A 26,188-nucleotide genomic window follows, 5' to 3' on the forward strand; every position below is an offset into this window, starting at 1 on the left:
GGCTGAAAATGTAGATTTACAGGATCGCTGTGTCAAATCATACAGCTGAAGGAATACCCATTGGTTTCTACCACAGTAAATCAATAAGCACTTCTACTTATAATTCAGAGCTAAAGATCCTCACGCTCATTCTTGGCCACTTCTAAAAGTGAGCTACACAGAAGCTTCAAAACTGTCTGATGTGTCTAAACGTTTCATGCTGCAGTGTAAAGCTTGTGTTTGAAGGAAAAAGTATTCTCTTTATATCCAAATATACTCTAAAAAGTGTTATTTGAGGTCTGAAAAAAAAACTGCTGAAGAAAGAATTGCTCTGAGGCTTATTTCTTCACACCCTAGAGATCACTGTTGTTGTTATTTGGTGCCAAACATCGGTTACAGTTGATCAAAAAAGACAATGAAAGTACAGATTTTGTTGTTGAAATAAACATGAGCCCAGAAGAAAAAGTTTAACTTAACAAAAGTTGTTTGAGCAGACATTCATGTTTAATTTTGTTTAAAGTCTTGTTTGGTTACACAGATACAGACAATAAGGTCAATTCTCACTTTAATGTTATTAACTAATTTTACTGTCCAACTTTTATATTCATAAAACATAAAGGTTCTCCAATTGTAAGCCAAATTATACTGAATTATCTTTGTATATACATTTGTATATAAATAAATGTATATCATTTTCTCAATATTGTAAACCAAATATAAAGCAGCCTTGAAAACCTGCATTCTTTTATAATATATTATTATTCAATTTTGGGTGTTTGAATGTTTTGTCATTTTAAGTATTTAGGAATACAAAAAATACTTGCACATTTCAGCAGAAAACAAGTTAACTTTAGTTTGATTAAAGTTTTATAGCACAGATTAGTGCTACCAAGCTCTGGAACAGCAGATGTAACATTTATGGAGAAAGAGGTCTTAATCCTGTAACTGTTGAGATTGAAGATGCAGAGAGCCTGTGATATGACTGAACCTGATGAGCAGTAAGAGACACTGCGAACAGTGCTGGCACTTGCGTACAAGTCTAAGAGTCTAATGCAGTAATGACATCACCATCGACACTCATTTAAAAATTAGAACACCCCATTAATCATTGAGTTCTTTATTAAGAAATGCCTACATATAATATGTGTAATCTTTGTTTATTTAGGAGGGAAAAGGGATTTGGGTACATGCGAACAACAAAACTAACCTCATTTTCCTCACTAAACAAAAACACAATTTCTAACTAAGGAAAATGTTGAGACACCATCTCTCTTGTCAGTATAGTCCCTCTCAATATGATCAAGATCTGGGCTTTGACTAGGCCTAGATGTTTCCATTTCTTAATTCTCAGACAGTCCTTGGAAGATTTACTGCCATGTTTTGGGTCCATGTCATGTTGCAGGGTGTGGTTCTGCTTCAGCTTTATTTTTACAAATGGTCTCACACCCTCTGATACACTGTACACTTCATGGTGGATTCTCTGATGGTGAGCTGGCCAAGTGCTACTGCAGCAGGGTGAACATGCTGAAAGTCCACTTGCTGAATATTTTTTAGCACAGTGGAATGACTGATTTCAAATTCTTTGGAGACCAGTTAAAATCCCTTACCAGACACATGAGCTGCTACAATGTTTTTTTCTGAAGCTCACACAGCTCGTTCTATCTTGTGTTCATTGTTCCTTCAACAGTCAGGAGCACAGAAAACTAAATGTCTGAGGTTTAAACAGGGCAAACGTTTTTCATAAAGCCAAGTAATCAGGCTCCAATCATGTTGGCTGAATGTGGTACACCAATATGTTTTGTGTCTCTCTTCTATCTTCTCAGCTTCAAGCCAGGACAACTTAGTGCAGTTTTGCAGTATGTGTTCTAAGATAGAGTGGTTGCTTTCCATTGTTGCCTCATGCTTGATCAGGATACGAAATTGGACAAAGTGAAGTAATCGGCCGGTCGTTCCTAGATCACTTTTAACAATGGGCATTAAATAGTCAGCTGAATTGGATTGTATTATATTATAATTTGGAACAGATTAGAGTCTATGCAATTTCTGTCTATGTGATTTATTGGAATGAACTGGATTGATTTGAACTGAATTTGGCATGCATTCGATTGTATATAATTGGACATATGAATTGGACCTGCTTGTCTTGTTTAGTGTCTTGAGGTTACATTCCTTGTGAGTTAACATTATATTATTAAGCTGAACTTACCAAAAATGATAAGACTTCTATGACAATTCCCAAAATGGTCATATTGGGTCTTTCAATATAAGTGAATACTGTGTAAACTACGTGTAAATTTGCAGCTCATTATTTTGAAGATGGTGATGTTGTCTTTGTGTGTTTGTGTTGAGTAAAAGAGGGATTTGTAAGCTGGATGAACGGTTTAAAATTGTGAAGGCATTTGTGACTAAATAATAATGAAAATAAAGTGGTAACATCTTAGTGTTCATGTACTCAGAGTTTTCTTTCAGCACTTCCTCTACATCCTCATCTTTTATCTCACTTCTGAGCTCAGGAATTATCACATCCCGGCAGGGTGTCTTCCACTAGGCCCCTTTTTTTGAACATGTGCTAAGAAGAGTCACTAAACACTGCATCTATAGTGTGGCTTTTTTATCAAGTCTGGCAGAACTCAGGCTTTCCTGGTTTTTGTCTCAGTAGAAAAAACATAAAGCAGAGCCCACTCTGGAATGTGTGCTGGAGGGAAGAAGCCATTTTTAGACATTCAGGGGGCGTAGAGGAAACCATGGGCTGGTGTGAAAAAGCCTAGGGTACTCCTAGTTTGTTTTTCTCTCTCAAAGTTGCTCTTTGTGTTTGTCACGACTGATCTCAATATTTGTAGGTTTGAATGTGTGAGTAGCAGTTTTTTACACACCAATACCCATGAATAATGCAAGGTAGGAGTAAAACAAGAGAATTACCTTGTCAGCAATTTTTAACAGCCCTCTTTTTATGTCTTTTACAATGAAACTTAGTATTTTTGTGCTATTTACTATGTGTCCTTGACATACTTTGTTGTTGTATTGAGTTTGGGTGTTTGCAGCTTCCAGAAGTAATGTGTAAACATGATATTCCACCAGAGAATATCATTACAGGGGAATCCATCTTGCCTGGTGCCAAGCTACGCCTTTGTGGCCAAGGCAACACTGTTTAAGTCACTAATCAATGAGGAAAAAAAGCCCCTAAAGAGGAAATTGTGAACTCTCAAATAGCAAATAATACCAGAAATCTGCACTGTTTCATCATTGACAGAAATAATGCTACAGTGCCTTGTGAAAGTATTCACACCCCTTGTACTTTCTCAAATTTACACCCACAAGCTTTAGTGTACATAAGTGGAATTATGGAATTATGTAATGGACAAAATAACACATAATTCAGAGGAGAGGAAGAGGAAGACAGTGCAAAAAATTGGAAGAGTGTGGCATGAATTTATGTTGAGTCCCTTTTATTCTGAAACCCAAAATAAAATTCATTGCAGCCAACTGGCTTTAGAAGTCACGTACATAATAAACAAACAGCATCATGATGAACAAGAAACATCCTAGATGGGTGAGGGATAAAGTCATGGAGCAATTTCAAGTAAGGTCAGATAATATTATATTCCAAGCTCAAAGATCACTGTTCTATCGATCATTCACAAAAGTATGGTCAAAAGTATATTGATGTGTTAGAATGGCCTAGTCAAGGTCCAGACCTAAATCCAACTGAGAATTTGTGGAAAGTCTTGATGTTCACAGATAAAATCCATCCAAACTGCGAACAGATTCAGCAAGAAACTAGGGCAAATATTTCCACCTCTGGATTTGCAGGCTGGTAGAGAAATATCACGAAAGACTTGAAGACTTGCAAAGAAAGTTGATCCTCCAAATATTGAATCATAAAGCCGAATTCATATGCACACCATACTTTGAAGATTTTTCATTTGATATTTGAGATACCAGAGAGTGTGAAGCTATAAAGTGCATATTAGTTTACATATGTGGCAGACATTTATGTCTGTTACATGTGAGCAAGGAATGGAGAACTAGTAGGTGATGTATTTAGACAGATAATCCAGCACTAGTGCTCAATAACAGCATCAGTAGTTTCCAGCTGACCCTTCTATAGCCTACAAGACTCTTTAACCAGGCAGGTAAAATGAGAAGAGAAGAGAAAACTCTACATCAATCCATGAAAGAGCTAATGGGAAAGTGATCCACAGAGAGTGACCTGGAGAACAAAGCAACTCGGCTTGGCCTGTGGGCTGCTGGCAGGCTTCACAAGGAGGAGATAGAAGAAACATCGACTGACTCATTGAGCAGCGACTCATAAGAAGAGCTGCTCGGGTGGTGATGCAAACTGGCGTGCATATGTGGGAGGACAGGCTTTGCTTTCACAAATATTCCATCATGTTTTAAAATGACAAATGGTGGCTGGATTTCTATCTGCAGATAGAGACAAGATGCTTCCAAATAATAAACGTTCTGAAGGCCTTTAACAGGTGATGACCACTTTTTCATCTATTAATTTAGGTCGCCAGAATATCACAATTATACTGCCTTTTTAGAGCAAGTTTTTGTTAACTACTGTTTTAATCCATGGAGCAAGATTGTCTTAATATCATAAAAGTAATAAGAGTTGAACAGCACCACTGAAGAAGATTAATTATTTATATATTTTGACTTGTGTTTCTTTCATCCACTGTATTTAATATGAATATTACATTTTTAATCAGATTCAGTTTTATTTAAACTGCCCTGTCATACTATGTTTTGTTTCTTCGATGAATTGGCTTCAATTCAAAGTGTAAGTTTGAATGAATGTCAGTCATGCTATGCAGAAGACTGAGAGTTTGAAATGACATGATATTATTCAAGCTAGAATCAGTATGTGAAACAGCACCACCACCTGCCATCCTTCATGTGAACCCTGGCCAATTAGACAGCTACTTAAAGCTAGACTCGACCGTTATCTGAGCTGATGAATAGGTGTTGGAATCACACATCTACAGAAATAGATGCCGATACTGTTAAAACATCAACAAGTCGAACCTCTAGTAAGGCAGTCTTTTCTGTTCTCCTCTTGCAGCTGTGTGGTGCTATTGAAGTTACCAGCTCATGAAGGTTGATGAAGGTCAGCATTGGCTATATTTATTTTCCAAACTTTTCCCTCTTAGATCAAAGTTTGGTACTAACATTCACAATTAGGCTACAAAATCATTTCCTTTGTAAAATGGAAGGTAGACCTACAGTGCACTTCAAGTTATCTTTTGTTGTCAAAAGTTTATCTTAATTTGTCAAAAATAACTCCATCATTTACACATACATTCTTATAAATAGCCTATTAGTCCACAAAGCATTTAGAAAATATTTACCAAGGCCATAAATCAGAGGGCAATACAGGTAATTTACTAAAAGGCATATCTAGCTGGCAATCCTTCATAAATGCATGTTTGAAGGATTATCTGGAGAATCCAGCCAAATGATTTCAGATGAGGAAAGCACCAGCTTTAAATGTTAGGCAAAAATCTTTTATGTCTTTTTAACACTGACAGTTAAACAAATAAAGACCTATTGAGTTGTCCCAGTCCAATGTTGGGCTAGATAAACCTCACCAAGCTCAACAGAAACCGAAAGGAATTTACCTCTTTCTAAACCCTTCTAAACATAATTCAACTTTTTATTTAGCCTAAATTTGACTTCCAAAAACAAAAGCAATATATCTGAGATGTTCAAACTGTTCTTCGGTCTTTATTAATTATTTATTTTTTAAAAGGTTAAACAACTGACATTGTGCTTGCCTTAAGTTGTTTCAGCATTAACAAAGTTTTAGATTCCATTTAACTTGCATTAAACCTATGTAAGAACAGCAAACAGCAAGCTACAGTTTAAGACAAACTCTTTAGTGACGAAGCTTACTTGACAGAGATGAAATCCTTGAGCTGAGCGGAGACCCTGAGAAACTTGCACTGATTGACAGTGTAGCTGATGTTTGTCAGGACAAGTTTCTTCTTATAACACTTCCCAACTTCAAAGTCCTAAAACAGACCAGCAGTCAGCAAAAAAGAAGTAAAGGTCAACATTGCATGATCAATTAACCTCTGTTATACATTTTATATATTCTTTGGTGAGACACTTTTACAAAAGTTGGTACCTTAAAGAAGATGACGTCTGGTTTACTAATAAACGCTTTTCCATGAATCTTTTTGGCAGTCACATTTAACTTCCTGTTCGCCATGGCAGGTTCATCTTTCTTAACTTCTGCTTTTGCAGGTGTCATATCCTTATTGGTGGCCTTCAGGAACCACAGAAGAGAACAATTATACTTCAAACTAGATGTTAACAAAACTGTATGAAAAGACACATGATCTCTTTTATCCCACATTAAATCAGATCAAATGTTTACTGTTTACGGTACTTAAGAATCACCCAAATGATTTTATGTGGTTAAATGCCAATTCAGTCCAATCCAATCCAATTTTATTTATAAAGCCCTTTAAAAAGCCCTCAAAGGGAACAAAGTGCTGTACAGTACAAGTAGGAGTAACACTCATCAGTATAAATGCATATAAGAATAAAAAGAAACAATAAAATAAAAAAGCAAAAAACTATAAAATTAACTAATTAAAAAGTAGAGATAGCCATAGTAAAAAAGGTACGGTAGTTTTAAGTAAAGATTTAAAAGCAGCTAATTAGTAGGCCTGTCTGATAGGTAATGGGAGGTCAGGCCTCAACACAGCTAAAGCTCGATCTCCTCTGAGCTTAAACCTGGTTCTAGGTACATTCAGAATCAGCTGATTAGCAGATCTGAGAGAACGGGAAGGTGTGCAAGTGTGTAGCAGCTCAGAAAGGCATGGAGGAGCAAGACTATTTAAAGATTTAAAAACAAATAGAAGAAGTTTAAAATGGATCCGGAATAGATTGGCAACCAACGATGGGATTTTAAGACAGGTGTAATGTGGTCAAACTTCCTTGTGCCGGTTAGAGGATGTGCAGCAGCGTTTTGCACCATCTGCAAATGGGCGACAGCAGACTCACCGATCTCGGAAAAAAGGGCATTATAGTAGTCAAGCCGGTAAATTTGTGTGTCATCTGCATAACAGTGAAAAGCATACTATGCTTCCTCAGAATAGAGCTGAGGGGAAGCAGAGAAAATAAAAGGGGACCTAGAATTGAGCCTTCAGGAACTCCACTCACAAGGGGGGCAGAAGAGGATGAAGACTTACAGAGGCTTTCACAGAATGGACACCCTGACAAATAGGACCTGAACCACTCCAGAGCCACTCCCCTTACACCCTCACACTCTTTTAAACGAGAGATTAAAACACCATGGCCCACTGTATAATGAAATAGAGTTAGCAACATCATGTAATTTTTTTTAACTGTAGGAGGGACTAGTGCACTTTACAAAATTGATGGCATCATGAGGATAGAACATTCTGTGGGAATAATACAGTAAAATTTTGGAACCTCAGCCTGGAAATTAAAGGTTGGGGATTTAAAATTCTTCCATATGAACTGAACCATACTGCCAAATTAGCTATGAAGTGCCTTAAGGTTAACAAACATGGCCACTCCCAATGTAATGCTTTTGGGTGGCCATGACAAAGTACTGATCTCAGTCAAATAAAGAATTTATGGACTGAGCTGAAAAGTTGCGTACGATCAAGGTGGCATAAAAAACCTGACTCAGTAAAAACAGTTCTGATAGAAAGAATGGGGCAGAATTCCAGCAATGTGACTTTCAGCAAACAATTGTGAAAAACATGTGAAAGGATGCCCACAACATTTGAGCCAAGGCACAGCGTTTAAATGGCAATGGTACCAAATATTAGGAAAAAGCAATAATGTTATTTCTGAGGCTATTTTAAAAGAACTACATATAGTCATTTATCAAAAGATTTCAATGGCTGCATTCAAACATAAGCAACTACCTTCCAGTCACCACTCAGTCATTTTAATAAAAAAAATAATGCTTTCTATACAAAAGCAGTATATAATGCTCATGTCCGTAAAAACTACACAATATTTTGATATAAAGAAACAGAACGGTCCTAAATTGTCTACACGTAAAACTGTGTGGTTAGAAATCCTAATATTCAGCATTTTAGTTGTTCAAACTGTTGTTTCCTTCTGTAAAAAACTTGTTTTTCTACTACTACTTAAAGAGAACATTTAATCACCGTCATCCTTCCCATGATTCATCTCGTTAGCTTTGTTGCATCACTGTATTCGGCTGCTGTACTGGACGGCAGCCTTTGATGGGGGAATAAGTCTGATCTGTATGTTCGCAGGAGAGATCCATTCCACTTGACTTGTTACATGCTCAGATCTCTGAGCTGTAACACTGTGTTTGTTCTGAAGCCTCGAAGGCAAAACACAATGGGAAGTGAAGCCTGTCGACCCCCATTTCAACTGCTTTAGGATCCTGAATGAGACAGTGAGACAACTCACCTCTGTGACAGTGAGCAAATTTAGAGGCACTCCTACTCTTACTGTTTTTTCTAAACTTCAGATAATTACTGGAAATGCATGTTAAATTAAATGTTTATATCTGTTTTGGCATTATATAAGCATAGTTCAGATTTTTCCCACAGCTGTTTTGCAACCTGCAGCATGCTGTTAAAGTTTGAAAGCGGCCATAGTTTGACTCATGGTTATTTTCTGAAGGTTCTGGAAGTAGGTAGGCAAATGTTAATTGGGGATTTTCTATTGATTACAGTATACCCAATGCTGCATTAGGTATTTCTAACTGGTTGATAAACGTTTAATATGGTTCTTTTTTTAATGCAGAAGCTTAGTGGCGTTTTAGTAACGATATTGTTGTCTAAAGCAATGGTTCCCAAACCCTTTATAATAAATACCAGTTCAATAAATACTAATGTTTCAAAAAAATACCATGTTGAGGTAATAAAATAGAACTTGGATTCTTTTGACTAAATAGAAGAAAAAAATGCTTTTATCTTATTGATTGGCATTACATGTTTGGTTTGAGGAAGCAGTTAACTTGTACATTCCTTTTGTACTGAAAATCAGAAATTCACAAATTCAAAGATGGATAATTTGTCCCAAACTGTTTAAATTTCAAATCAAGTCAAATATTTCTCACAAGCCACGACCTATTAATCCAACATGGATGCAGCTTGTTTAAAACAGTGATAGTTGTAATATTTGCACTCCTCATAAAAATATCCGCAAACTTTACTGTACGGTACAACCTGTTATGATTTGTGGGTGTTTTTGTTGGTTTTATTCACAGTTAAGGTTTTGAATTGTTCTTCTGTTTGTTTTCCTGGTCATGCTTTAGTTTTTGTATTCATGTTTTGCTTAGTTGTGTATTTGGATTGAGCTTCTGGTTATGCTTTGGTTTCATGTTTTTCTAGCTAGATTTCTGTTTGTTTGTATCCTTGAAGTTCTGTTTTGCATCTGTCATGTTGTGTTCTGTCTGTTAATTATCTTTATCCGGTTCACCTGCTCCAAGCTAATCTGTCTCCTTGCTCCACTTGGTTTACTCTCCATATATACACTCTTGTTCAGTTATTCAGCGCGGAAACATTTTTCAAACCATGTCTTGTCTTCTGGATCATGCTCATGTGTTTCATGCCAAGCCTATCTTGCCACTCTGCCCATGTCTGCTTTTGCCTGTCTTGCCTGCTCGTTTATTGTTTCTATTTTGTTTTCCTGCCTCATCTGTGAGTGAATTTTAGTCGATTAAATCTTTTTTCACTTACCATCACGCTGCCTGCTCGTCTGCATTCTGGGGTCCTATCTCGCAAGCCCTAACACAACCTTTGCTTGCTTTCATGTTCCTATAGTGTTTAAATCCATAAACATCATTATTTTTAGCCACCACTGCTGATGGTAGTTAGCTTGTCATTGCACAGAGCCATAAGCAAATTACATCGATTTTCTTGCAACCAGAAGAAGGTTAATTTGGGTTGGCTGTCCTTCCGAGGTCCACGTTCTGACCTCAGAGGTAAATCACTATCTACTAACATTTGTTCTCGGTTACTGTTGTCCATTTTTTATTTTTCTGGGAGTTCCCAAAATATTCTTCTCTGGACTCATCCTTTGAACAGTTTCTGTTTACAGCAAAGATCAGTGTATTTTTGGCTGGTTTGGTTGTTAACTCTAAATAATAGTTAGTTAGCTCTTTTTTATACACATTAACTGTGTTAATACCAAACATTCTTCTGAGTACCACTAAAGGAAACCCAAGTAGCACTAGTGGTACTTGTACCAGAGTGTGAATCAGGGGTCTAAAGAGTTTTTTAAGGGAGCATTAGGTTAACAATCTACAAGGCTATCAAATGTAACCTAAAGATAACATAAACTGACTTAAAGATGTAAAGAAATGTTTAAAACTATTCCTGAACTACTAACGTTGTCCTTTTTATGCAATAAGTCTAAGTAATATCATGAAAAAGAGCTACACCTGTATTTTTGATCAATGCTTTAGATGAGTTTCAATTAAAGTGTTTGTTATATCTAATTTTCCATGTAAAGTCATTTTTAATCATTTAATTGTAGGTTTATCTGTATCAATACTTAGAGATGAAAAATTATATTTACAACAGAAAAAGAACATAAAACATGCCTCCAAAAATTGGTTGCAAGATTGTGATAAACTAAAGTTGCGAACTCAAATTAAATATTGTTGGCATATGATGAAAACGTTTATCCCAAAACAGATTGATAAATTTAGGGTAACCCTATGTATTTTGGAATGTTGTGCTACTTCAGATGGAGTCTTTAGTTTTCAAATAATAACAGATATGACTTGGAAAAAAAGATTTCCTCTGATATCTTTAAGTTAGATCCTATTTTAACGGCAACTTAACAAACAAACTTGCCAAAATGTTTTATGTATAGAATCATATAAACGGCTATCAACAAACACAGGAAAATCAAGCCAAGATTATTATTCAAGTCTGGGTGAACATTTGGGGAACACAACTAAATTCGTCAAGCTCAGCTCATGGTAGGTATTTTACACAGAGAAACATATTTAGATTGATTTAATATGGCTAAATTAGATTTAGCAGAAGGGCCAATTGAAGTAAGGGTATTGTTGGCGAGAGTGTGGAGTGCCTTGTGCAAATTATTTCTACATCTTCTGAAATTGTCCATTCTGGGTTGAAATTGGACAAACAATTAACTCTGTGATATAATAAAAAAACATTTTTTTAGCATCTATCTGGTAAATATTCCTTCCACCATTGCCTCCAGTGACGAGTATTTGATTAAGCTCTTTTGCCAGCTGGTGAACATGGAAACACTTAATGAAACAAACAAATCATAAAAGCAATGGGAATTTAGCTAAAAGATGCAAATGAGTAAATGGGAGGAAAATCCTTTGGGACAGCTGAGCTTTAATTCAGGCTAACTGGATTCACTATAATCAATATTAAATGTGTACCAAAGAAAATTGTTCTGTGTTCTGTTTATTTCCTGTTTTCATTCTTAACTGTTCTTGAGTCTGTTTTATTTCCTGTGTTTTTAATCTTTCTCATGATGAGTTACTGTTCTATGGTTTATGGTGTGTGTGTCTAGTTTCTGTCCTTCCATTGATTCCCCTTGATTCCCACTGTCTCTGGTCTTCTCACTTAGCTACTCCCACTCTGATTAATTTGTCTCCACCAGTCTCTTGTTCCACAGTTTACCAGTTTATGCGCTCACATTTGCCTCCCTCCTTTCCTGCATTTTGGTGCAACAATCACCACTTCTGACAGTTAACAGACCTGCAGCAATGTGCATTCATAACTGTGCAAAACCTTTAATAGTTATGAAACCCGATAAACTCTCTTCATTAAATAAAAAAAGGGAAATTATGAATTTGGCTAAATACACCCTCCCAATATATCGAAAGCACAAGTATACACTTCATTGACCTACTGTGTTAACCCATATTAATTTTATTCTTTTTTAGTTTTAATGTTTAATTTAACTAATTCTTTAATTATCGATTGTTTAGGTTCATTGTATTCCCAGAAAAATAATAAAAATTAAGTTAAAAGGGAAGCTTTAATGTTGTTTGAGTATTTAAATAATCATTATGATTAATATCATGATTATATCCCAATTTTAGACAAATATACACAGAAATATGAGCACAAACCTTAAACATACAGATAGAAGCTCTTCCTAAATTCCACTGAAGCAAGTGTGTGTGTGTGTCAGTCAACATAGGTGCCATCATCACAAAATGTGGTCTTAGTGACACTTACTGTAGCAGGAGCTGACACAAGGGCTGCTCTTTATGTGTGGTTATATTTATCTGCCTGTTTATGGCAAACTGTGCCAACTGAATTATGTCCAAACTGTAGCATAAACAGTACCAAAACTTTACAGGTATGTATTTCAGATCAACCTGGGGCCCTTCAGAGTGATGTTCTATGGACGTACTTAAAATGTATTCATCAGTGTGGTTTCTTGGGAGCAAACAGATTACATATTTACTATGTGGACAAGCATCACAGATCCTCTAGCTGCACTCTAGTCTAGCTGAATTTTAGACAGGCTTCTGCTAACTGACCTGACAGGCACTGTTACTGTGTGTCTTTTCACCTGCCAGAAATAAGCTTCACTGTGGGCATGAGGTGGTTCATGCCATTTTCCATCATGATCCTACCACCTCAATAAACACTGCTCAACCAAGTACTTGGAGTATCTGCTGCTCTCTGCAGGATATTTATGTGGCGGCTGAATAGTAAATGACTTATGGCTCTTTAAATTTAGCAACTCATGTGAAGTTGGTTGGAAGGGGCAGTTGTTTTAGCGCACCTTGTATTCCTGTTCCCACAACCCGGAGAACTCTGGCTCTGCAAGGCTGTCAGCAGGGCTCTTGTGGGTCATGTATTTCTGAACAGTTTCCCCCATTTCCTCCAGGTGTTCACTGTCAGAGCACGGTGATGAAGACCTGCTGATGTTACTGAACTCTCTCACAAGCTGGAGAAATGAATAAGCACACATGAAGATGAACGTACAAACACTGTCATGCGAGGGTTGCTTGATACCCCTTGAAAATTTTTACATTTTGTAACGTTACAAATTTAGGGTATTTTAAGGCAATTTTATGTGTTAGACCAACACAAGATGGTGCAAAGTGAGCCTTTTAACACATGAAGATGTTTTGATTTAAAATATTGCATTGTAGCTCTGGCTGTATGTTTAGAGTCATCCTCCTGCCCCCCAGCCCCCCTCCATCTTCCAATCAGGTTCTGATTAGCTTCTCTTCCCCTGCTAAAGAAAAAGTATTGCCACCACCATGCGTGGGGAAGGCTGAAAACTGTGCATTTTCTTCAGTGTAGGCAAAAGGTTAGACCTTGTGCTTATCTGAACAGCACCTTCTTCCACATATTTGCTGTATCCTCTACATGGCTTGTGGCAAACTATAAACAGGACTTCTTATGGATCTTTACAGCTCCTTCAGAGCTACCGTGGACCTCTTGCCTAGATTTTGGATTGGTGTCCTGCAAGTTAAAATGGACTTGGTAGGTTTGCAGCTGTGCCATACTCTGACCAGTATGGATGATTTAACAGTGCTCCTTCAGATGTTCAATGCTTGGAATGTTGTTTGATAACCTAACTAATATAAATTTCTCAGTAACTTTATCCCTGACGTCTCCGCTGTGGTCCTTGGTCTTCATGATGCTGTTTTTATGAAGGCATTTGGGTGCAGTGGTGTTTGATTAAGAGTATTGAAACCATGCATTTTTTTTCTTCAATTATTGTGTTGTCTATCACATAAAATCCCAGTGAAAAGCATTTAAATTTAGTAGCTATGAAATACCAACATGTGAAACACTTTTAAGGTGTATGAATACTTTATGGAACACAAATAGCATCATAGATGTTGAGATCTTCTCACCAGTGTTCCTGTCTCCTCAGAGACTGATGGAGAGTTAGGATCCAGAAACGACAGGAGCATCTCTCTTCCGGTCCTCAAAGATGAGAACTTGTCATTGGTTGAGGGTTTGGGGGGCTGTGCCTGGTTCCTTTTTCTGCTCTTCAGCAGCTGTTCCTCCTGATGAATTTTTGCAACAATCTCCACTCTCTTTGACTTCTGGCTCTCCTCAAATTCCCTTAGAGGTGTAAATCAACAACACTGTATTATACTGAAATGGGGTCATGTATTCCTCGGCACACAGAGAGAAAACGCCCACACGTCGCTGCATGGAGTGGGAGTAGAGGACAAACATGTAGAGAAGGAAAGGAGAGGAGAGAGGAGGACATACTGTTGTTTTCGTTTCGTCTCCTTTAGTTGTTTCTTCTGGTACATATGTTTGATACTGTCGATGCCTTGGGCCTCCAGGGCAGCTTTTAGTTGTCTTTCTTGTTCTTTTTTCTTCTGGGTTTGTTCTTTGGCTCTATTTTGCTGAACCTGTAAACTCTCCTAGAGTAACAAAGCTAAATAATTGAAGAAAGCTGTATTTGACTAGATGCAGACTTACATCAAGGGAAGATGACCCCAGTGCTGAAATATTAAAACGACTGTGAAAATAGATAAAATTGAGCATTGAATTTATTAGATTAAAATGAGAACATGTGGCTTCTTCTTCTCATTTCTTCTATAGCAGATCCAGGTTCTTTGCAGAATGCATTGCATGTATTATCAAAACTGAAAACATTTGATGGGAACAAGAGAATACACAAAAAAAGTGTTTTCAACTTTTTTGTTGCATTAAATTACTCTAAAATGGGAAAGTCACGTTTTTTTTAAAGTTCTTATATTGTCTTATATTTCTGTTTCAGCTGGATGATCAGTTATAACATTTTCTTTTCATCATGTTCACTAATTGCAGTTTACACTAATTAGAAGGTTGTTGATCAACTAAAACTTATAAATTGACCTACAGCATATAAAGCATATGCAGGATATATGAAGAAAATATGAGGCTACAAAAAGATTACTTAAAGCAACAACAATGGTGATTGGTGTTCTGGTGCTTACTTGGTTGACTGCTATGCTGGATTTTAGAGACTCAACAGCCTGCATCCTCCTCTCGATAAACTCCCTGTTCTGTTTCTCCTTCTCAGCTGCTTGCTGATGCAACCTGGAAATAAAATGGCCACAAACAGCCTAAAGAAAGGTGCAGAGAAAACAAGAGTGCTTTTGCTGCTTGGCAATGTAGCAAACTCCACAAGCATTATCAACTCTTAAACCTGAAATGTGATTTGACAAATAAATTTGTTTCTTTATTTCACTTCTTGTAACTCTGGTGATGTAGGTGCTTGCACAGAAAAGATATGAATTTCAACAGTTTAAGTAAGTGCTCTAATTTATAACATGCTCTCCCTATAATGACTGGCCTGGACTTTTCAAAGATGTTGTTCAGCATTCCTAAATAAACAACTGATGCACACAAAGCAGAGAAGAGATAAAAGGCAAAGCAATACAATAGTAACAGAGCTTCTGCATGGGATTTTGTGGTAGTTTTTGATTTGACCAATGGTGGTGATATAAATCATTCTTTGGGCGAGCCCCTTCCGTTTACTCCTTTTCTACACAAATGTCAATATACCATAATTAAGTCCAGGTTTGACCAGTCTATACATGACAGTTTTTAGATTTCTCTCAATGAGATGGTCTGATGCTGAAAGAAAACATCGAAAAAGCTCTTTTTTCGGTTTTCACAAATAGAATACAGTTCTCATAAATCTGAACCTGTGTTTGAAGTAATTCTGTTGGGTGTTGAATGATCCAGCTCAGATCTGACTGGTCTAAGCATTTTAGATTTTAAAACTACAGATGATCAAATGTGGACCAGACTCTTCACAAACAGTGAAATAGCTCTCTAATTTAGTACTCAGTTAAAACATGTAAATTAGATGCCAGTCGAGTCGTTCCTCAGCCACCATGCACGCCCAAATTTTCCAACAGTGCTTAACACTGTGCACAACACCGAGGGAGACCACTCCCCATTGACTGCACATGCAAATAAGCAATAGAAAACCTGGACACGGCACAGGTGACAGATCAGTTTAATTTTGCCCGTGCCACGCCCAGAGCAGGAGCCACGTATCACATATCATAAACCAACCCTGGATTTGAATCCTTTTCTCTTTCAGCTTCTACACTGGTGTCTCAATCAAAGTACTTCATGTGTACCTACATATATACCTACACTGTGTCAATGAATGATCAATAGGACGGGTCGACTCTCCAAATAGCCTCCAAAGACATTGAATATCATTGTTACGCTGTGACTTTGTTGATGGTTTATTGGAAATTACCTTTTAATGGTCTGCTTCAAGTACTTGGCAGCTTTCTTTTGGCTTGTTCGAGCCTCTTCATTCTTCCTTTGACATTCTTTCTCCTCCTCCTCCAGCCTGGCTGCCTGTTTACTGTCAGAACAAAAACAACAAGACTTCGTTTAGCCTTTTAAATGATTTTCTTACTCCTGTATCATTAATAAAAGGGTTTGATAAAGTAAAAAAAAAAACATTACATCAGGAAACGTTAATGTATTTCTTGTGTGCAAAATACAGCAAGATATGCTGAAGTGTGATGAATGATGTGGGTGTTGCTGCTCCTACTCTCTGAGAAGCTTCATGTTGTGCTGCTGATTCTGGCTGACTTTCCTCTCCTGCTGCAACCTTCTTACTGCCTTCTGTGCTTTAAGGACCTGGAAGCGCTGCTCTTCTTCCTGCAGCTCCTGGCGGAGTAAGAAGACCCTGCCAAGATCCACCTCCACCTCATTCAGCTCCCGTCTGAGGAGCAGAGAAATTTAGAAGTAAGCAGAACAAAATGCACCAATATATGTTATTAATTATAATCTAGTTCTCAATTTGTGGCTCAAAAAAAAGAACATGTGACTGCAGATAGGAGCGTTCATTCAAACACAGCAAAATAGTTCAGCAATGCTTGACTTTATTTTATATATTAATAGCTTTATTAGTTCAGCTGTATTGGGGCAGGAGTGTGCCCGGTTTATTTAGTTTTACATTTTTTGATGTCTCATACTTTTTCCTGAGACAGAAGGATTTATTTTCTGTCGACTTCCTCAAAGCTGAGGCAGTGATCGTAGGAAATGAGAGGAAGGCACTTTTCATGCTGCAATAATGCCTGTCAAACCAAGTTGGAACAAACAAACCATCTTCATGTTGAACCCACTCTTGTTGTGTCAGTTCAGCTCGGATTTGGCCCTCCAGCTCTTCTTCATTCTGCAGCTTTTGACACAACAGCTTATGCTGGGCTCGCAGTCGAAACACGGCCAAGCTGCTAATAAAACAAGGAATGAGTGGAATGAAACAAATAGTTTGGGGAGAACAGCTGATTTTTTTATTTATCATCACCTGTTTGCGTTTGCTTTCTGTTGCTCTATTTCCCACTCCAAATTGTCCCTCTGCTCCAACCAGCTTTCTACATTCTGACGGCAAGGTTTCAGCTTTTCTCTAAAAAAACAAAACAAAACAAGTTTAAAAAAACACCGGCTACACTGGTGAACACAGGTACAGGACTTTTTGATTATGTTTTTTTACTTTTTCACATGTTGACACGTTACATGTTTTCTGTGATTACCAACCCAAAGCAGTGTGAATCATTTAGTAGAAGAACATGATATAAGGTTTACATTATTTTTGGCTTTTTACAACCAAGAAAAGCATCTCTACAGCAGGATTCTGCCACCACCATAATGTTTCACCATAAGGATTGTGTATTCAAAGGGATGTGCAGGGATAGTTGTCTGCCACATACATTGTTTTCCATGTACAGGTCCTTCTTAAAATATTAGCATATTGTGATAAAGTTCATTATTTTCCATAATGTAATGATGAAAATTTAACATTCATATATTTTAGATTCATTGCACACTAACTGAAATATTTCAGGTCTTTTATTGTCTTAATACAGATGATTTTTGCATACAGCTCATGAAAACCCAAAATTCCTATCTCACAAAATTAGCATATTTCATCCGACCAATAAAAGAAAAGTGTTTTTAATACAAAAAACGTCAACCTTCAAATAATCATGTACAGTTATGCACTCAATACTTGGTCGGGAATCCTTTTGCAGAAATGACTGCTTCAATGCGGCGTGGCATGGAGGCAATCAGCCTGTGGCACTGCTGAGGTCTTAAGGAGGCCCAGGATGCTTCGATAGCGGCCTTTAGCTCATCCAGAGTGTTGGGTCTTGAGTCTCTCAACGTTCTCTTCACAATATCCCACAGATTCTCTATGGGGTTCAGGTCAGGAGAGTTGGCAGGCCAATTGAGCACAGTGATACCATGGTCAGTAAACCATTTACCAGTGGTTTTGGCACTGTGAGCAGGTGCCAGGTCGTGCTGAAAAATGAAATCTTCATCTCCATAAAGCTTTTCAGCAGATGGAAGCATGAAGTGCTCCAAAATCTCCTGATATCTAGCTGCATTGACCCTGCCCTTGATAAAACACAGTGGACCAACACCAGCAGCTGACACGGCACCCCAGACCATCACTGACTGTGGGTACTTGACACTGGACTTCTGGCATTTTGGCATTTCCTTCTCCCCAATCTTCCTCCAGACTCTGGCACCTTGATTTCCGAATGACATGCAGAATTTGCTTTCATCCGAAAAAAGTACTTTGGACCACTGAGCAACAGTCCATTGCTGCTTCTCTGTAGCCCAGGTCAGGCGCTTCTGCCGCTGTTTCTGGTTCAAAAGTGGCTTGACCTGGGGAATGCGGCACCTGTAGCCCATTTCCTGCACACGCCTGTGCACGGTGGCTCTGGATGTTTCTACTCCAGACTCAGTCCACTGCTTCCGCAGGTCCCCCAAGGTCTGGAATCGGCCCTTCTCCACAATCTTCCTCAGGGTCCGGTCAACTCTTCTCGTTGTGCAGCGTTTTCTGCCACACTTTTTCCTTCCCACAGACTTCCCACTGAGGTGCCTTGATACAGCACTCTGGGAACAGCCTATTTGTTCAGAAATGTCTTTCTGTGTCTTACCCTCTTGCTTGAGGGTGTCAATAGTGGCCTTCTGGACAGCAGTCAGGTCGGCAGTCTTACCCATGATTGGGGTTTTGAGTGATGAACCAGGCTGGGAGTTTTAAAGGCCTCAGGAATCTTTTGCAGGTGTTTAGAGTTAACTCGTTGATTCAGATGATTAGGTTCATAGCTCGTTTAGAGACCCTTTTAATGATATGCTAATTTTGTGAGATAGGAATTTTGGGTTTTCATGAACTGTATGCCAAAATCATCCGTATTAAGACAATAAAAAACCTGAAATATTTCAGTTAGTGTGCAATGAATCTAAAATATATGAATGTTAAATTTTCATCGTGACATTATGGAAAATAATGAACTTTATCACAATATGCTAATTTTTTGAGAAGGACCTGTAAGCTGAAAAGTTCTGTTTTGGTCTCATCTAACCAGAGCATCTTCTTGCACATATCTGTAGTGTCCCCTGGCTTCTAGCAAACTGCAAACAGCACTTCTTATTTTTATTTTCATTTTCACAAATGGCTCTCTTCTAGCTGCTTTTTCATAAAGGCCAGATTTGTGGAGGGCGAAACTAATAACTGTCCAGTCATTAGATTCTACCACCTGAGCTGTCGATCTCTGCAGCTCCTCCAGAATTACAATATGTATTTTGGCTGTTTCTCTTATTAATGTTTTTTTGACGGCCAATCAATTCAAGTAGACAGCCTTGTCTTGGTAATTTTACAGCTGTTCATTCTGCTTTTTTTCTGAATTAACGATGAGTAACTGAACAGCAATCATTGAGATGTTCAAAGCATGGGATATTATTATACAACCTATTATTTTTATATATTATTATATAACCTAACCCTGCTTTAAACATTTCCACAACTTTATCCCAGACCTGTCTACTGTGTTTCTTGGTCTAAATGCCGTCTGTTCACTAACGTTCTCTATCCAACCTCTGAGGCCTTTGTTCAACAGCAGTAGGTATGCTGAGATTAAATTATAAATTATTATTATATTTGTAAAAACAAATTTTGAAAACAATGCATGACTTTCCTTCCACTTGACAATTAGGCCCTACACTGTGTTGGGCTATCAATTAAAACCCTAATAAACCACATTAATGTTTTGCTTTCCTGTGATAAGGCTGAATGCTTTTGGAAGACAATATCCAGTAGAATCTAAGTAGCTGAACTACATTATGCTCTCTGGCATAATGGTAATGAGATTCTCTAAGGCGACAAGGAAAACAAAATAATCCTATAGGAAATAAAGTAATCTAGTGAGTACATTTTAGGAGTTGACATATTTATTCTGTTGTGAAATGCCCAAATGTTCCTTTTTTCAGTCAAATAAAGCCACATTCTGTGATTGAGGGAAAAATACTCTTATTAAAAGGAAATTGATGCAGACCGTTTGAAAGCCAGCTGTGCTTATGGTTCCATTAAACTGACGCTTAGTCAGAGAGCACTAAAGCTCCACACTGACCACCGCTGCTGTGTGCTGAACGATGATGACTGACGTTTTTTATGGAGACCGCATCACAGTTCATCGGGTGCTTAATGGCTGGCCGTGCAGACAAATAAAAAGAGGGAAGAAAAGTGAAGGGAGAGGTCATTACTGGAAATGTTCTCTCTCCACCAGGAATGATTTCCTGCAAATTGCTGAATCAATTGGTACAGAAATGATTACCCTCGTGTGACAAGGGCAACAGAGCAAAGATTATGGAAAACAGGAATAACAAACAAATGAAACAATCTCTGCAAGACCTTAAAACCTACAGAAACCACTCCTGACAACGAGACAGGCATTGATGTGTTTGTGCAGGTGTTTGCAAATTCCAGAGAGGCACGTCACATTTTATCTGGGTTAAACAGGCAAGTTAGCTCTAGAGGTTGATGAATGCCAGGTCCAAACCTGGCTTTCTGCACGTCACGCTCCTTCTGTCGATGAAAAGAGTCCAGCTGGTCCAGGTTTCGTCTCAGCTTGAACATCCGTGCTGTCTCGGCATAACTCCTCTTCGTGCTATTGTCGGTCTCAAGTGCAAGGTCACCATCGCTATCGCTCTCTCTTGGGGAAGATGAAGAAGGACATATGGGAAAAGGAATGTAGGTTTAATGTAAATCCTAGTTGTGCTTCATATAAATACAAAAATATACACTTCTGGCCAAATTTATTGATGCCCCTGGTAAAGATGTTTAAAAAATTATAAAACTGAATTCATGTTTTACTTCAGTAGCATAATCTAATATTGAAGATTTTAGTAATAATCTAATCTTTAATTTGAGTACATTTATTAAGTGGGGAAGAACACCCTATGCCAGGAAATAATAGTTATTAACATAATTACAGATGACACATACATGTATGCTCCTGCTGAAAGTATTTGTATGTAGCTACACCATCTTACAAGGTTGGAGCATTCGTCTCTAGATTATCCAGTCTTCTCCTATGCTCTCTTCTCTTCAGATCAACCCACATGTTTTCTACAAGGTGTAGGACTGGGGACTGAGAAGACCATGTCTGTGTTTTGAATCATTATCCTGTTCAAAGACCCAATGATGACCTATTTGACATCTACTGGGAGAGGCCCTCATATTTTTATCTAAAAGCCACTGGTATTTCAAACATTTTTCTATGACCCTTCGATGAGAAACGGGCTCACAGAATGACTTTACAGTGAGGTGCTTTTCCACATACAGGTCCTTCTCAAAATATTAGCATATTGTGATAAAGTTCATTATTTTCCATAATGTCATGATGAAAATGTAACATTCATATATTTTAGATTCATTGCACACTAACTGAAATATTTCAGGTCTTTTGTTGTCTTAATACGGATGATTTTGGCATACAGCTCATGAAAACCCAAAATTCCTATCTCACAAAATTAGCATATCATTAAAAGGGTCTCTAAACGAGCTATGAACCTAATCATCTGAATCAACAAGTTAACTCTAAACACCTGCAAAAGATTCCTGAGGCCTTTAAAACTCCCAGCTTGGTTCATCACTCAAAACCCCAATCATGGGTAAGACTGCCGACCTGACTGCTGTCCAGAAGGCCACTATTGACACCCTCAAGCAAGAGGGTAAGACACAGAAAGACATTTCTGAACGAATAGGCTGTTCCCAGAGTGCTGTATCAAGGCACCTCAGTGGGAAGTCTGTGGGAAGGAAAAAGTGTGTCAGAAAACGCTGCACAACGAGAAGAGGTGACCGGACCCTGAGGAAGATTGTGGAGAAGGGCCGATTCCAGACCTTGGGGGACCTGCGGAAGCAGTGGACTGAGTCTGGAGTAGAAACATCCAGAGCCACCGTGCACAGGCGTGTGCAGGAAATGGGCTACAGGTGCCGCATTTCCCAGGTCAAGCCACTTTTGAACCAGAAACAGCGGCAGAAGCACCTGACCTGGGCTACAGAGAAGCAGCACTGGACCGTTGCTCAGTGGTCCAAAGTACTTTTTTCGGATGAAAGCAAATTCTGCATGTCATTCGGAAATCAAGGTGCCAGAGTCTGGAGGAAGACTGGAGAGAAGGAAATGCCAAAATGCCAGAAGTCCAGTGTCAAGTACCCACAGTCAGTGATGGTCTGGGGTGCCGTGTCAGCTGCTGGTGTTGGTCCACTGTGTTTTATCAAGGGCAGGGTCAATGCAGCTAGCTATCAGGAGATTTTGGAGCACTTCATGCTTCCATCTGCTGAAAAGCTTTATGGAGATGAAGATTTCATTTTTCAGCACGACCTGGCACCTGCTCACAGTGCCAAAACCACTGGTAAATGGTTTACTGACCATGGTATCACTGTGCTCAATTGGCCTGCCAACTCTCCTGATCTGAACCCCATAGAGAATCTGTGGGATATTGTGAAGAGAACGTTGAGAGACTCAAGACCCAACACTCTGGATGAGCTAAAGGCCGATATCGAAGCATCCTGGGCCTCCATAAGACCTCAGCAGTGCCACAGGCTGATTGCCTCCATGCCACGCCGCATTGAAGCAGTCATTTCTGCCAAAGGATTCCCGACCAAGTATTGAGTGCATAGCTGTACATGATTATTTGAAGGTTGACGTTTTTTGTATTAAAAACACTTTTCTTTTATTGGTCGGATGAAATATGCTAATTTTGTGAGATAGAAATTTTGGGTTTTCATGAGCTGTATGCCACAATCATCCGTATTAAGACAATAAAAGACCTGAAATATTTCAGTTAGTGTGCAATGAATCTAAAATATATGAATGTTAAATTTTCATCATGACATTATGGAAAATAATGAACTTTATCACAATATGCTAATATTTTGAGAAAGACCTGTATTTGTCCTTGGTTTAACAACAAACTCACCTGGAGTGTTGCAAAGATCTGCCCAAGTCACAGTGTTCCAGGTAAATTCCCCAACTACATGTTTACATTAGTGATTGCTTTTCTTCTGTTATCACTCAACAACAACAAGCTTGGCATGTGGAGAGCATCGAATGATTGTTATGGAGACTTCATGACTCCCAGATTCCAGTTTTTGGTTAATTTCTCTAGCAGTAAGCCATAGTCATTTTTTACCTCCTTACTATTCTGCTCACTTTGTGTGGTTGTAAAATAAATATGGGACCCCATAAAGCCTAGTGGCCAGACACCAACATAATTGGCCTCAGTGTCACGTCGTAAGTTCCTAGAAACTCTTATCAAACAGAAAAGTATTAAATAAGTAATTAAACCAATAAAGGCTTCAGTTACACCACCAGTCAAAATGTTGCAAACACCTTTTGTCATCCAGTGGCTTCTCCAAACAAAAAAACCAAAACATATTTAATATTTAAGATTCTTTAAAATAGCCCCACTTTGCTCTGATTACTGCTTTGCACACTCTTGGTGTTTTCTCGATGAGCTTCATGAGGTTATCACCCAGATGGAGTTCCCAGATGTAGGAATAAAAATAAAGACAAACCATTTAATAAGAAGGTGTGTCCAAACTTTTGACTGGACGTATGACATTTATATTAAATGTATTGTCAGGTGGCACCATTGTGTAACTATGCCACCTGTGATGTTGTTGAAAATAGTTATTTCTTATCATTGGATTTTTTCCCTCACAAAAAAAAAAACATAAGCCCAAATTAAAGGTTGGATTGTTTTTAACTCTGAGGTTAAGCTACTGGAGAAAATATAATTTATCAGTGCTTGATAAACTAGATAATACACTCCTTGTTGTCAAACAGGTCCATACTGGGACAACTATAATGGGGCGGAATGGGACTATACAGGACAAGATAATCATTAGTAAATCTATGGGGTATTTTTTATTTATTTTTTTATTTTGGTCTTGGACACATAAAATCAATTTGAAACACTTACTCAGACAATTCCTGCAACCATTCCAAATCAGAAGGAAGGTCTGCCTCTTCATCCATAAAGGCCTCCTGACCTAAACCACAGTCTGGAACATGTGAGCAGGAATATCCTTGCTTATTGAAACTCATACAGCAAAATGAAGCTTAGCCTGAAGCTAGAAGCTGCTTCTTACCTTCTGGATCATCACCACTACGAAAGAGGACATCCAGCAGTCCACACCTCACAGACCTACGTTTAGGTGAGCTGTCTCTATCTTCAAAGTCCATCAAACCTTTTTGTATGGATAAGTCGAACAGATGTCTGTTAATGTACAATTAAAACAGGCTGGAGCAATGAATGTGTTGACGAAATAATATACCAAAAAGAAAAGCGACTTTAATTGTGTAAACAAGCTGGGAAATTATTTTAAAACACCTTCGGGGAAAAGCCAAAGGTCGCAGAAACAAAGAATGATCTCCAAACAGACACCGGTGGGTGGTTTAACTGACAGGTGCTGCTAGTTTAACTCGGACTGCTGGAAAGTTACAAACCAGAGGAGCGTGAAGGCTTTTTTTTTTTAATAGTGCGCCACGTTAAAAATAACATTTACAACAACAACCAACAAACATGTGAAAGAAATACCTGTTTTAGCGAGGCTTTTCCTCACTTCTCAAAAACACCTTTATCTGAAGAAAGTATTTCCCTTGGTTCCTTACTGTTTCCAGGGAAACGGGACGCAAGGGGGCGGGGCCAAGCCCTGAAAGTTCTTCTGAACTAAAAACAAACACTCGCTCATATCATATTTAAAACCCACGGAGAGGACGCTGAAAAGGTTTGATACAAGAGGTCAAAATGAATGGCGTCTGATGTGTTTGTGTGTAAAGTGTGCTTCTCTCCGGAGCTCTGATGAACACAAGCTTTTTTTTTTTTATGCTGCATGAATTGCTGCATAGACAAACACAAAATGATAATCCCAGATGATTCAGAGAGTGATAAATCCTTGTGTGTTGCAAAGTGTTTTATCACGCACACGAGTGGAAGGATTCCCACTAGACACCTGAAGTCCTGGCTGATGAGTAGTTTATTGTAGTAGCGCAATAGCATTACAGATTTTATTAGGTTTTTTTCATTTATTTGTTTGACTGTTTTAAAAACATTTTACATGTTTGTACATTTTTCTTCACACAAATACTTTTGGCAATATAGTGTATCATTCTACCATATGAGCTGTTGATCTGAACTCTTAAGTTAAAACCTTACTATTTTGACGTTTTAAAAGTACATATGAAGTTGCGTTATTTCTGGATTGAAATTAACGCATTTTGTATGTAAATAAATGTTCAATAGGACAAAGTTTTTATTTGAGATTTAAGAAATGTCGCTAAATTATAGAATAAAACAAATGTTCAAGTCAAGATCTTATAGATTAAAATCTAAGAAATTCATTTACACTGAATCATTCTCAGCTTAGCACATTAAAAAGGAAACATTTCATGAACAAATTGTATAAGGTATTTAGACAGATATAAACATTGAAAATAAAGGAAAAACTGTACACATCCATGTTAAAACTCCAGGTTTTGGTTATGTAAAAAATGAGAGCAGAGTAAATCCCATTTTAATGTGTAATATATTCTGTATTATTCAATGAAAAAACTAACCACTCTGGAACAAAAATAAAAGACCTACAATAACCTGGTTGTGTGCACACCCTTAGACTTTAACTTTGTTGACCTTTGGTTGGGATTATAGCATTCAGTATTCTTGGGTTCACGCCTGGCATCAGTTATCTGATTAACTGTAAACAAAGTACATTTGCTCATTTGTATCATTTTGCTTAAGCCATAGTTTGCAGGGACTTTACAAAGCTTAAAAATAATCCTGTTGTACAAACATATCAGTCAGAAGAAAATTACAAATAAACATACTTTATGGAACAACAGTGACCTTACAGTGACATTTCTTCACAGCTGAATAAAAGACAAGAGAAACTG

The 26,188-nt window shown here is 38.0% G+C and overlaps 1 protein-coding gene across 9 annotated transcripts in view; it reads right to left on the minus strand.

Annotated features, from left to right (window-relative positions):
* cfap74 (cilia and flagella associated protein 74) overlaps positions 1–24,919 on the minus strand; it is an 80,653-nt gene extending 55,734 nt beyond the window's left edge. For 4 of the 9 annotated variants that reach the window (XM_047362206.1, XM_047362198.1, XM_047362190.1 and 1 more), the window contains exons 1-14: positions 24,837–24,919; positions 24,388–24,486; positions 24,219–24,300; positions 20,792–20,944; positions 17,257–17,355; positions 17,075–17,182; positions 16,498–16,671; positions 16,195–16,305; positions 14,912–15,014; positions 14,196–14,353; positions 13,829–14,042; positions 12,742–12,906; positions 6,113–6,253; positions 5,878–5,996 (exon numbers count right to left, since the gene is read on the minus strand). In XM_047362206.1, coding sequence (XP_047218162.1) covers positions 5,878–5,996; positions 6,113–6,253; positions 12,742–12,906; positions 13,829–14,042; positions 14,196–14,353; positions 14,912–15,014; positions 16,195–16,305; positions 16,498–16,671; positions 17,075–17,182; positions 17,257–17,355; positions 20,792–20,944; positions 24,219–24,300; positions 24,388–24,481 — 1,721 coding nt within the window. In that variant the 5' untranslated portion in view covers positions 24,482–24,486; positions 24,837–24,919. Of the gene's footprint in view, positions 1–5,877; positions 5,997–6,112; positions 6,254–12,741; positions 12,907–13,828; positions 14,043–14,195; positions 14,354–14,911; positions 15,015–16,194; positions 16,306–16,497; positions 16,672–17,074; positions 17,183–17,256; positions 17,356–20,791; positions 20,945–24,218; positions 24,301–24,387; positions 24,516–24,629; positions 24,730–24,836 lie in introns of all 9 variants that reach the window. The other 5 variants (XM_047362182.1, XM_047362149.1, XM_047362158.1 and 2 more) reach the window with 5 other exon arrangements.
* Positions 24,920–26,188: the final 1,269 nt, after the last annotated feature.

This window comes from Girardinichthys multiradiatus, chromosome 1 (genome assembly GCF_021462225.1).
Source record: "Girardinichthys multiradiatus isolate DD_20200921_A chromosome 1, DD_fGirMul_XY1, whole genome shotgun sequence".
Lineage (NCBI taxonomy): Eukaryota > Metazoa > Chordata > Actinopteri > Cyprinodontiformes > Goodeidae > Girardinichthys > Girardinichthys multiradiatus.